Genomic DNA, 13,586 nt, shown 5'->3' on the forward strand with positions numbered 1-13,586 from the left:
TACAGAGAAGAGAGAAGGTAGGTGCAGGAAGGATCCAAATGTAACTAGAGTTATGTATTTTATTTGGGCCTCATGCCTTTGGAGAAAGGGGAACAGAGATGAGAGGAGTAAGTTAGAGATGGTCTGCCACAAACCTCAGATGCGGGGTGCGTTAAGAAGGAAATTCATCACTAGAATATCTGTTCAAAGGAAAAAAGAGAGGAGCCTGGATAGGGAGTTCAGAGATAAATGTTGGCATTTATTAATGTGATCTGGGAGTGTGGGCCCAGCGTTGAGGGAGAAAGAAGGCCAGCAGGTGGAGGAGTCACAGAGCAAGGACTGCAGGTTAGTATCCAGTCTAGGTCTCTGGACCGAGTGACCCTTTTGGGCAGGAAGATTTTTCTGACCCCTTATTTCTCCTTTGCTTCCCAGGAATTCTCATAGTAGTTGCCTTCGGATAAGTATGAATCCATGTGACGTCGTCTCTCCTCCACTGATCGTGTCTGAGGCTGACCCTGAGGCTGAGTGGTGGGAGTTGAAGGCATATACACAGGCCAGTAATGCCGCGGAGAAGCACTAAGAGCCATTGACCTGGGTTGAGACGCGGGCTCCATTTCCATCTTGGTCTCTGTCTTGGTCTCTGGCTTTGTTTCAGGCTTCAGCCCCAGGTCCAGGAGTAGGTCCAGATCCAGCCCACTTTCTTGTTCTGACTCCAGCATTTGCTCCAGGTTCAAATTTAGCTCTGACTCCTTCTCTTCTGTTGGCTCCTGGATCTTACTGAAGCTTACACTGGGCTTTTTTGGGCTTTCTAGAAAGCTACTGCTCATTTTTTGTATTGAGTTGTCATTCTGAAATATACACAATTAGGTGGGTTAAAATTTCTAATTAAATATAACTTCTGAACAGTCTAAGGAATTGCAGAATACAGCAGGACTTAAGGTACCAGAATCATGGGTTCCTGACCACACAGAAAAAATTTCCTTCCTCAATCTTCTTTGTACCCCCTGGTTTCTCAGTTACTCACTATTCTTCAGACTCAATTCCCAACTTACGATCTCTCTGTTTTTTTCTAGCTAGTCTGGATGCCACAATCAACCGTTTAAACAGCAATGGTCTTAACAACATTCTGACACATCTTGTCTTCCTGATCTTGTCTTGCCAACCCCAAAAGCAATCCTTGACAGGGCAGGCAAGGCTGTTAGTGACCTAACTTCTTGCCATCTGATATAGTTTGGATATTTCTCCTCACAAATCTCATGTTGAAATGTGATCCCCAGTGTTGGAGGTGGGACCTAGTGGGACATATCTGGGTCATGGAGACGGATCCCTCATGAATGGATTGGTGCCATACCATGGATTCTCATGGTAATGATTGAGTTCTGCTCTATTAGTTCACATGAGAACTGATTGTTTAAAGGAGTCCGACATCTCTTCTGCTCCCTCTTGCTTTCTCTCTCACCATATGACATGCCTGCTCTCCCTTTGCCTTGTGCCATGATTATAAACTTCCTTAGGTCTCACCAGAAGCAGATGCCAATGCTATGCTTCCTGTAAAATCTGTGGAATTGTAAACCTAAATAAACCTGTTTTCTTTGAAATTACCCAGCCTCGGGTATTCTTTTACAGCAATGCAAAACGGACTGATACACCATCTTCTTTAGCTTTATTTCAACTGTGATCCTCACCCATTGCTCCTGCCATAAAGTTACCCAAAGTTGCCTGACTGCTGTTGACCTTTGCAAGTGTTACTCCCTCTGCCTGCCTTATCCTTCTCCATCTTGTCCACATACACTTATTCATCCTTCCAAATTCAGATATGAGCAGCCAGGATCCGAGCCCCCGCTTGTGTTCCAACTATATCTCACTCACATTTCTATCATAGTACTGGTAATATATTGTCTTGTTTATTTACACATCTGTCCCCTACTAGACTCTAAGATCCTTGAGGTAGGGCAGTGCCTGGTTCTTGATATCCTCAGTACCAGGCACTGGGCCTATCACACAGCAGTTGCCATGAGACGTGGTAAATCAACCTTGCAGCATTGTTCCAAACAACTGATTGCTTTCACCCTTCCTGACACATTTTCTTCTCACCCACCATAGGACACGCTTCTGCTTTTTCTCCTTTCCCAGTTGGTTCTTCTTGGTCCCTTTACTATCCTCTCTACTTCTATTGGACTTCTAAATGATGGTATGCCTCAAGGCTTGATCCTGGGACCCTTCTCCATCTACACTCTCCCAATAGGCACACAACTTTCATTATCATCTATATGCTGATACTCCTTTGGTTATAACCCCTCCCCTGATCTGTAGGTTCATATATTCACTTCCACTCTTGGCATCTCCACTTGAATGTTTAATAGGCATCTTAAATTTAATACGTATGAGGAAGAACTTGCTGCTCACCTACTCTCCCCTATCTTAAGTGTCTTCATAAGAATGTTAGTAAACTAGAAAAATACTTTTTAAAAATATAGTAGCTAATCTCCATCTTAAACCACTGTCACCACTAGCCTTAATAGAGACACACAGCAGGGCTCGGTGGCTCAGTCTGTAATCCTGTGCTTTGGGAGGCTGAGGTGAGTGGATTGCCTGAGCCTGTGGGTTCAAGACCCGCCTGGGCAACTTGGCGAGACCTCATCTTTACAATAAATCAAAAACTAGCTGGGCATGATAGCGCGCGCCTGTAGTTCCAGCTACTTGGAAGGCTGAGGTGGAAGGATCGTCGGAGCCCAGCAGGTCGAGGCTGCGGTGGCTGGGAGTGGCCACTGCACTCCAGTCTGGGTGACAAAAAAAAAAAAATAGAGACACACGAGAAGCTTTTCTTATTACATTTAAGAGTAAAATGACTCATCACTATTACTTAAAGTGTTCTGGGAGGTTTGTTAATGCAATAATATATGATATTGACATAAGAATTTTAACAATTAGAAAATAAAAGATAAGTATTATTTTTAAAAATATTTTTCTACCTAGGAGACCCAACAGAATTAACAACGAAACATCTTAGGATTAGTAAAATGATTCACAAAAGCAGTAAAAAAAATTTAATGACAATATCAATGAGTTTCCAATATGCTAGCCATTACCAGTTAGAAAATATAATGATAAGAACATTAGTTAAAGATACCAAATGTAAAAATGCAAGTATCTAGGATTTATCTTTTAGAAGAAAGTCACAAAATCTTACTATAAATGAAGCGTTTAAAAAGACAATAGTCTGGGTGCAGTGGCTCATGCCTCTAGTCCCAGCACTTTGGGAGGCAAAGGCAGAAAGGTTGCTTGAGTCCAGGAGTTTGAGACCTGGGCAACATAGCAAGATTTTGTCTCTAAGAAATAAAAATAAAAATAAAAAATTTAGCCAAGTGTGGTAGCACGTGCCTATAGTCCAAGCTACTTGGGAGGCTGAGACAGAAGGATCACCTGAACCCAGGAGGTTGAGGCTGTGGTGAACCATGATTATACCACTGCACTCCAGCCTGGGCTACAGAATGGGGCCCTGACTCAGAAATAAATGAGTGAATAAATGAATACATAAAATAAAAAGAGCCAATAGATAGTTCATGTCTCTGGATAAGTAGAACGAATACTGTAAATGTATGAATTCTCAAGCTATTTTTATATTTTAAGCGCAAATCTAATGAAAATTCTAACAGGAGTTTTTTGTGAGAGGAACTGACAAAACATTCAAAAGTTGGTTATGAAGAATTAACTGGTGAGAATGACTTAGCAAATTTTGAAATAGAACACTTATGACACAAGGACTTCTTAACCAAATATGAAAATGTGTTGTACAGCAATAGTCATCAAAACAGTGTGAAGCCACACAGAACAAAGAAACCAAAAACTCAGCTAGAAATAGACTCTAGTTTTCTTAGAATATACTACTTTATGAAAAAATATATCAAATCAGAGGGGGGAAGAAGGCTTATTCAATGGACAGTTAGGCAGTGCTGTGGTTTGAATGTGTGGCCACCAAATTTCATGTTGAAACTTAACCCCCACTGTAGTGGTATTAGGTGAGGCTTTTTGGGAAGTGATTAAGTCCTGAAGGCTCTGTCCTAATGAGTAGAGTAGTGCCTTATAAAAGGGAAAGAGGGAACTAGCCTAGGCCCTTCTGTCCTTCCACCTTCTACCATGTGAGGATGCTGCTGCAAGAAGATTGAACGATCCCTTCCCAGATACCGAACCTACAGCATCTTGATCTTGAACTTCCCAGCCTCTGAAGTGTAGGTACTACATTTCTATTGTTTATAAATTACCGTCTCAGATATTTTGTTACTGCATCATTAACAACAAAGACAGATGGTATATAGCTCAAAATGGTTAGCTGTATAAGTTAAATAATAACGATCACGCTTCAGTACTGAAATATATTCAAACTCAGTTAAAGAGTATAACAGATAAAAAACATAAAAATCTAGAGGAAAACATATTCTTATTTATTTTAAGTGGAAATTACTTTCTTTTCTTTTCTTTTTTTTTTTGAGTCAGGATCTCACTCTGTCACTCAGGCTGAGTGCACCTCCTGAGCTCAGGCAATCCTTCTGCTTCGCCTCCTGAGTAGCTGGGACTACAAGTGCACACCACCACACCCAGCTAATTTTTTTTTTTTTTTTTTTTTGTAGAGATAAGGTCTTGCTATGTTGCCCAGGCTGGTCTTGAACTCCTGGGCTCAAGTAATCCTCCCACCTCAGCCTCCCAAAGTGCTGAGATTACAGGTGTGAGTCACTGCACCTGGCCATCTAAGTGGGAATGACTTTCTAAATAAAAAGTAAATGAAAATTAAAAAAGGAAAGAGTAATAGATATGACCAAATAATATGTAAAAACAAATATATTGAGAATATTCTAATTATAAATGAAAATAAAATAAACTTCTGTTTATAGTAGAAGCAGACAACATTATTCAGACCAACTCTCCAACTGTGGACAGCTAGAAGAGTTGGGTTAAAAAAAAAAATTTATATATATATATTATATATATAAATATATATAATATATATATATTTCCCAAGATTTGGGAAAAGGTAGAAATAAAGAGAGGTGGAAGAATTACCAGGTCGATTTGGGAAAAGGTAGAAATAAAGAGAGGAGAATCTGGCATTTGGGGCCACTTTTGTCCTAAGGATATTTGATGATCTGGAGGTGGTACATATATGCTGATCTGTGCTTTTGACAGATTTTGAGGTGGCTCAAACCTGTAATCCCAGGACTTTGGGAGGCCGAGGCGAGTGAATTTGTTTGTTTGTTTATTTTTGAGTCAGTCTTACTCTGTTGCCCAGACTGGAGTGCAGTGGCATGCTCATAGCCACCACAGCCTCGACCCACTGGGCTCAGGTGATCCTTCCGCCTCAGCCTTCCAAGTAGCAGCATATGCCACCATGCTCAGCTAATTTTTTGATTTATTGTAGGGAAGAGGTCTCAACATATTGCTCAGGCTGATCTCCAACTCCTGAGCTCAGGCAATCCTCTTATCTCCGCTTCCCAAAGTGCTGGGATTACAGATGTGAGCCACCATGCCTGGCTCATTATTTTTATTTATTAATTTTTTTTAAGTCATCCAGGTTGGAGTACAGTGGCATGATTCCAGTCCTTCTGCCTTAGCCTCCCAAGTAGCCAGGACTACAGACATGTGTGCCACCACACCTGGATAGTTATTTTTTATTTTTCTGTAGAAACTAGGTCTCACTCTGTTGCCCAGGCTGGTCTCAAACTCCTGGGTTCAAGCAATGCTCTCACCTTGGTCTCCCAAAGTGCTAGGATTACAGGTGTGAGCACCATGCCCAGCCTACATTATTTTAAAAGAAAGAAAAAATCTGTATTTTACAAGCCAGGATATATTTTACTTCTTGGAATTATTTATTGATCTATTTATTTATTTGTCTATTTAAAGGCTAGTCAAGTGAAGCAGTGGGAGTGGAGAAGAAACAAGGAAATTTGTAACTGGTTGTGATCTATTAGTGTTAAACACCACTGCACTTGGACCAGCCACTTCCTAGATTAAAACCACTACTCTGGTAATACTTTTTATTTCATTAAAAAGTTCAGACAGGCCGGGCTCCATGGCTCAGCCTATAATCCCAGCACTTTGGGAGACCGAGGTGAGTGGATTGCCTGAACCCATGGATTCGAGACCAGCCCAGGCAACTTGGTGAGACCTCGTCTCTACAACAAATAAAAAAAATTAGCCAGGCATGTGCGCCTATAGTTCCGGCTACTTGGAAGGTTGAGGTGGAAGGATCGCCAGAACCCAGTAGGCCAATACTGGGGTGGCTGTGAGTGTGCCATTGCACTCCAGCCTGGGCGACAGAGTGAGACTCCACCACAAAAAAAAAAAAGTTAGCCAGGCTCGGTGGCTCAGCCTGTAACCCCGCGCCTTGGGAGGCTGAGGTGAGTGAATTGACTGAGCCCATGGGTTCGAGACCCGCCTGGGCAACTTGGCGAGACCTCATCTCTACAATAAATCAAAAAAATTAGCCGGGCGTGGTAGCGTGCGCCTGTAGTTCCAGCTACTTGGAAGGCTGAGGCGGAAGGATCGCCGGAGCCCAGCAGGTCGAGGCTGCGGTGCCCGGCAGCGGCCACTGCACTCCAGTCTGGGCGACAGAGTGAGACTTCAACTCAAAAAAAAAAAAAGTTCAGACATTATTGCAAAAAGTCAAAGATTCAGGGGCTTAATTTACATATGATTTCTAGTCATTAGATAGTATTTTGGTGCCTGTCTGCATTTTAATTTCCTTTTTGGGGAAAACTTTAACTTACACAGGTACTGATTTGAAAATGCTGAAGTAGGCCCAGTCTTTACTTAGTATTAATAAATGACTAAAAACTCTGAGCCATATGTTATTCCCCTTTGCATTAGTGGGTGGGGGTGGGTTCTAAAGGTATAGCTAAGGGAGATATTTTAAATACTTAGCAATTGGCATGGCATAGAAACTGGCCAAGATAGCTGCGAAAGGATCCTTGAGGTCTCTGTTGGGTTGGGTAAACCTTCTCTTCAGTTGGGGCAGTGTCCTGAATGGGACCCAGACGCCATGGCAGTGGCGGTACTTGGCGACTCAGGTCCACTGCTATTTCACAATCAGTAAGGGAGAATTCCAACATCTCAAATGTTGGCACAGCCATTCTAAATGCCTTTCCTGGACTTTGTTCACCTCTATCTGATTGGGCATCTGCTCGCTCCCCACCCCCATGCCCAACCCCTAACCCCATGATTTGTCTGTCTGTTTGTCCAACCTTGTCTGCTTCTGAGTAGGATTCCTGTATCACTGTCTCAGATTCATCCAGGCTTAACTCGGAGGAGTCTCGAAACTTTTTTGACCAGGCAAACAGCACGGCGTCATGAATGCTGAGGAACAGATGGGACTTGGTGATGCCAGTGCCAAAGAAATCATTCCTCTCAAATGTCCTGATCACAGAAGCTACAAACCAAATCCAGAACATGCGCAGTGTCAGACACCTGGGAAGCAGAGGACCCAGAGTGCAAAACAACCCTCTGATAGGGTGAGAGATACTCACAGTTACACTCTGTGATGAGCACCAAAATGTTGGCGTTTTGAAAAGCAATGCACATCTGTAGGGAAGAGAGCAAGTCAGTGTCAGAAAGCTTCAGACTCGCTAGGAAAAGGCCCTCTAATTAGCTGAGTTTTAAAACCCTTTTGGCCATTCACATGTCAAGGGTATATGTACCTTTGCAGCTCAATTCAGCTCTACAAACATTTGATGAGTGGACTTCTGTATGGCAGAAAATGTCTAAAGTGCTGGGAATACAAAGGATAATCAGACCAGTCTTGTGGGGATTGGAAGCAAGAGGGAGGCTTGCCCAGCATCCCAAGGGGAGAATCAGGATATATCAAGAGAGAATGTTCACTAGAGGAAAGCCCTAGGATACAGACAGGTCCAAGGATGATGGAGACACTCTGGAGAGTCATTGTGAACAACCACACTTTGGTATTGTGGCTTAGTGTTTACATGTGACCCCCTTCTTTATGGAGTTCACTGAGCAGAGATAGCCAGATGTGACCCAGAGATGATCAAGTGATACAGTAGGGAACAGAATTCAGAAACTCTGAGCATCACTTTCATTACTGCCCTGCAAGGTTGCATTTAACTTAGTAAAACATCAGATAGTGGCCTCAAGTTTACTTCAGCCAATGTATATACTATGGGGCAATAAATCTTGAAGTTCATTTCAAAGAAGTCAGTATCAATGTTAAGGCTCTAAGATGGAGCAGACTCTAACACTAAGCACTGAGTTAAAGTATCAAAAGAAACCAGTGAAACAGACTGCTTCTTTCAATATCAGGAAGAAACAAGAAAGTCATTCTTGATTGTATGCTAAGTCATAAAGTCACTCAGTAAAGGGCCACAACAGACAGGCTCTAAATGACAAGCAATAGGAAAGAGAAATCCCATGAATTTTAATCTGAGTGGTTGTCTCCAACAAAAATGGACTGCTGACATTTTTCTTAGTAGTTTTAAGTTTTTAATTATAAAGTAAACAAAACAGGCCAGGCACTGTGGCTTGGGTCTGTAATCCCAGCACTTTGAGAGGCAGAGGCAGGAAGATCTCTTGAGCCCAGGAGTCTGAGACCAGTCTGGGCAATATAACAAGACCCCCTTCTCTAAAAAAAAAAAAAAAACAGGTAAAAAATTAAATAAAATATAATTATTTCCTCCAATAAGGTGGTATACAGAACGATTACAAAGGGAATACATAAACTTGTATTTTAGAGTGCAGAAGTGCACCATGAATTGCTGAAGGCTGTAAGGTAAATGTGTCTGATATTGTCTCCATGTTGGGATGGAGCAGAAAGCCATCAACGTGGGCCAGGTGGGGATGGGTGGTGCCAAGGACCAGAACATATGGCGCCTCTACAGAAAAGGGAGGAGAGAGAGGAAAGGATGGCACAACTATACTATGGGAATGCATGATATAAAGTCAGATGCTTAAAGTTCAAATGCTAAGCAGGCCAGTTAGTAGCTGTGGGCTTTAGACTCTCAGGGGACAAAATGGGCTGCCTCTCAAGGCCATTGTGAAGATTACATGAAATAGTGTGTATACATGTGCCCAACTCAGCCTGGCACGTAGTAGGCATTTGCAATGTGGGTTAAATGAAATCTCAAGTAACAACTATGGTACAAGCCTGGGAGGCAAAAACACAGCCCCAGTAGAATGACCTAAGATGGAAAAACCCCCAAAACAAAAACATTTCAAGTATGCTTGAGTCTGAAAATGGGGTGGTTGAAAAAAGAATGTGTGGGAGGGAAAACTCTTAATGCTGATCTCTTCCAAACTTCTCATTTTATAGACGAGGAAACCAAGACCCAGTGCAATTTAGTAACTTGCCTAGGGTGAGATGGATTGTGAGCATAAAGCCAGGACAGAGTATAAACCCCAGACCGCCAGCCAGAGTTCTTCCTACTCTGAAAAGCATCCTGTTGTCTTAGACAAAAGAGGAACTGAACTCACTTAAGAGAGAACCATATTCCTTTAGGAATAAGAAAATATGATAAAATAGGATCTGAGAATGAAAGAAGGAAAACCAGGCCAGGAGTGGTGGCTCAAGCCTGTAATCCCAGCACTTTGAGAGGCCGAGGTGAGAGGATTATCTGAACCTGTGGGTTCGAGACCAGCCTGGGCAACATGGCGAGCCCTCATCTCTACAATAAATCAAAAAATTAGTCAGGTGTGGTAGCGTGCACCTGTAGTTCTAGCTACTTGGAAGGCTGAGGCAGAAGGATTGCCTGAGCCCCGCAGGTCGACGCTGGGGTAGCGGTGAGCATGACACTACACTCCAGCCTGGGCAACGGAGTCAGACTTCAACTCAAAAAAAAAAAAAAAAAGAATAAAAAGGAAAGAAAGAAGGAAAACCAGCTAAAGGAGCGTATCTCAAATGAAGGTGGGTGTAGACAGAGCCAGGAAGTGAGTGTTCAGGATGTTTCAGCCTGAGCCATTACCAACAGGAGCAAGTGTGGGATGGAGTGTTGGAAACCTATACAAGCTGGCTGAAAAGTCACATTGTATTTATGAGGCACTGAACAATGAAATCAATATGGTGAGTTGTGCACCTAAGCCATCTGCACTACATAGGAAGAAGAGACGCGAGGACTGCGAGGACTGTTAAAGAAACCCGAGAATGGGAGACAAGTCAGGACCTGGGGACACCACTCTTGAAGGAAAAATCTTCCCTGTCCTTTTCGCAATGGGAAAGGGAAGTGGGGAAGACCCTGCAGGTACTGGACAGGCAGCCCCAAGTTTGAGGTGTCATTTCATCATACCATCTTCAAATCTGAGTACAAGACAGCCATGTGCCCTGTATAGTGCCAGCTCAGAGCAGCAGAACAGTGGAGCATTCTCAGTGAACTTCTTTGCTCTGTAGCATTCAGACCTACCCCTTGAAAAAGTTTGCAGCAAACTCCCAGCTTGTCCTAGGAGTCACTGGGCAGAGCACAGATTGCTGTCTCAATGGTGTTAAGAGTGTCCTTTACTTCATTTCTTAAGAAATAATAATGTGCCGTGCTTACTAAACCAAGACTAGTTAAATGAGTGAGAGTGGGTTCATTTTCTTTTTATTTTGATTGACCTTTAACTCCCTTCAGTGCCAAGCTTCTGTTGGCCTAGCAATCACATAGCAGCTGATCAGTGACTAACAGGATTCAATCAGCCTCTGGTGGGCTTGGAGAGGGGGGTCAGAGCTCCTGCTAAAGCCTCCCCGGTACTTACCTGTCTCAGTGCTTCTAAACCTTGTGGATCCACGTAATGTACCATGGAGAAATCCAGGATGATGGTGTGGGTACTGGGCTGTAGAGACACGGATGAGGAAGGGACCAGTGGTTGAATCCTCCCCTGACTTTCATAAGTGTTGTTAGGCACCCAAACTTGCTCCATCTCCTCATTGCTGGTCTTTTGCATTTTTTGAGATGTGGAAGACACTGCATGTGGCGCTTGGTCACTGGATATCGTCAGGGACGAGTTCACACTCTTGTAACCTGAGCAGTGGATCAGGTCAATGGAAGATGCGCTGGGATTCAGTTTATTTTCAAATCGTTCTGTGAAAACAATCTGGGACAACAGAGTTAGGGGAGGACTGGGGTAAGACCCAAACAAGGGGTGCTGGCTCCATCTACCAGCTCACCTCTCTCTCTCTCTCTCTCTCTCAAGAAACTTCTCCCCAGCCTAGGTACTGGCATTTTTTTACTTGGACATCTCTTTGTGACTTCAAGCTCATGACTGAAGCCACATGCAGTGTTCCTTGTCCTCACCATCACAGCATCCCCCTCCCAACTTCCTATGTCCGTCAATGACATTTTCATTTTCCTAGTGGGCCAGACTTAACATCATCTTTGAATTATTCCTTTTCCTCACCTCTGTGTCCTAATTAGTGTCCAGTGCCTAACAATACCTTATGTGAAGCATTTTCCCCCATAAGTTCCTTTTCTCAGCACCTCTTTCTTTGAGCAGTGCAACAGTCTCCTGTCAGACTTCCTTAAGACAAAAGTCACTTGAGCAGGGACATCTCTATCTCTCACTCCTTTTAATCTCCTGATAGTCCAGAACATTGCTAAAGTCCCCTCATGCAACATCAGCCTGTCGCCTAGTACCAAGGACCAGGAGCACAGTGACATGCAGCATGTGAACGCAGACTCTGTGTTCACAGGAGCCAGCCTCTACCTGGGGAGTGTGCACATGTTCATTAAAAGGATGTTTAATAATAAATATGGACAAGAACTGCAAGGCCCACGGGATAATGAAAAGAATTCATTTGCCAGAGTGGTAAAACTCTTAGTGATTTAAAAAAAAATCTCTTATCATTCTAACAATGTTACTTGTGAAATAGATGTTAAAATTTTAAAGATTAAAAACGTACAAGGCAGTATAGATTGTGTAGAAAAAAGAGTGATGTGAGTGGAAAATGATATTGCAAGTTCAAAGAAGAGAGATGAGAGCGATCCCCAAGCCTTGGGGGTCGCTGAGGCCAGGTCTTTGGGGAATAGGGCAGGGTTGGCCCTGTGGCAGGGAGATGCAAGCTTCAATCAGAGGGAATTCTCTGAGGGCCTTCCTTCTCTCTCCTTCATCTACCTTCTTGTTTTTCTTACCGTCCCCTCATGCCACATCAGCCTGACCTCACTTCCTAGGCCACAACTCTTATCCGGAGAACCCCACACTTATTTCTACCTTGGTGTCTTTGTCCAAGCCTCTTCATGGACTGGAAATTCTCCTTCTTCCTACTCAACATCAACCCAAAATTCTCTCACAAATTTCCCAGCACAAGTTCATTGCTACCATGAAGTTTCTCTGATTTTCTTTTTTGAGTTGGAGTATCACTCTGTCACCTAGGCTGGAGGGCAATGGCATGCTCACAGCCACCACAGCCTCAACCTGCTGGATGCACGCGATCCTTCCGCTTCAGCCTTACAAGTAGCTGGAACTACAGGTGTGCACCACCATGCCTGGTTAATTTTTGATTTATTATATAGACGAGGTCTCGCTATGTGCCCCAGGCTGGTCTCAAACCCATGAGTTCAAGCATTTCTCTCACCTCTACCTCCCAAAGTGCTGGGATTAAGTTTCTCATGCCAATCTCCCCTTACCTGAAAAGTTTTAGAGTTGTTAGACTCTAAACACACACTTTAGAAGATAGCAATATACTATCATATGGTTCGCTATCCTATTTTGTCAATTTCAATATGTGTCATTATTTTTGTAATATTGAGAAAGAAAAAAACACTGAAAATTAAACTACACCTGTCATAGATTACATGTTGTATTCAAATTTCAGAGATGAGAAAAAAGGCATATATGAGGATCAATAAAATATATTAATAGAGAGTTGTCTTCCTAATTTGATGAACTGCTTCAAAATAGTCCTGTGGCTTTGAAGGGCTGTGGGGGTGTGAAACAAGACTAGCTAAGAATTCATACACCTTAAAGCTGATGGGAGACATAGGTTCTCATAATACTTGTCTCTTCTTTTGTGTATGTTCAGAATTTTCCATGGATGAACCTGAGGACATTATGCTGAGTGAAATAAGCCAGTTACAGAAGACAAATACTGTATGATTCCACTTAGATGGGGCACACAGAGTAGTCACATTCATAGAAACAAAGTAGAATGGTGGTTGCCAGGGGCTGAAAGAAAGGGGAGTGCGGAGTTGTTGTGTAATGGGCATAGAGTCCATCCCATTCTAAAGCATATTTGCTAACGTCCTGCAAATGTTCTCTACCATACTCAGCACAGTGTGTTTATGAAATGGAAATGAGATGTAGTGTTAACTTTGTCCTCTTGGGAAGTTGGTACTTTCAGGGAACTGAGTGGAATCTCCACTCCAAGAGAGTGTGTGGGAACAAGAGTGGGTGCTCAGTGTTTTGCAGGTGCCTGCATAGTGGAGAAGGTGTCTGTTGTGTGTGTGTAGATAGAGCTGTCCCTTCAGGGTATAGGCTAGAGATTAGATTATCACCAAAAGTCCCCAAAGCTAGAGATGAGCAGTCCTGCTCTGGGGGAAGGGACTATTTAGACCCGTTCAGGTAGGAAATAATGAACACTGTAACTCTTTTTTTTTTTTTTTTTGAGTTGGAGTCTCACTCTGTCACCCAGACTGGAGGGC

General features: G+C 42.9%; 1 protein-coding gene across 1 annotated transcript in view; it reads right to left on the reverse strand.

Annotated features, from left to right (window-relative positions):
- Positions 1-389: 389 nt before the first annotated feature.
- Positions 390-13,586, reverse strand: part of SLC26A8 (solute carrier family 26 member 8) — a 68,344-nt gene continuing 55,147 nt past the window's right edge. Inside the window, exons 16-19 of the mRNA XM_021713946.1 lie at positions 10,705-11,043; positions 7,497-7,551; positions 7,215-7,399; positions 390-827 (exon numbers count right to left, since the gene is read on the reverse strand). Coding sequence (XP_021569621.1) covers positions 390-827; positions 7,215-7,399; positions 7,497-7,551; positions 10,705-11,043 — 1,017 coding nt within the window. The remainder of the gene's footprint in view (positions 828-7,214; positions 7,400-7,496; positions 7,552-10,704; positions 11,044-13,586) is intronic.

This window comes from Carlito syrichta, unplaced genomic scaffold (assembly GCF_000164805.1).
Source record: "Carlito syrichta isolate Samal-C Ts95f unplaced genomic scaffold, Tarsius_syrichta-2.0.1 Scaffold305043, whole genome shotgun sequence".
Taxonomy (NCBI): Eukaryota; Metazoa; Chordata; class Mammalia; order Primates; family Tarsiidae; genus Carlito; species Carlito syrichta.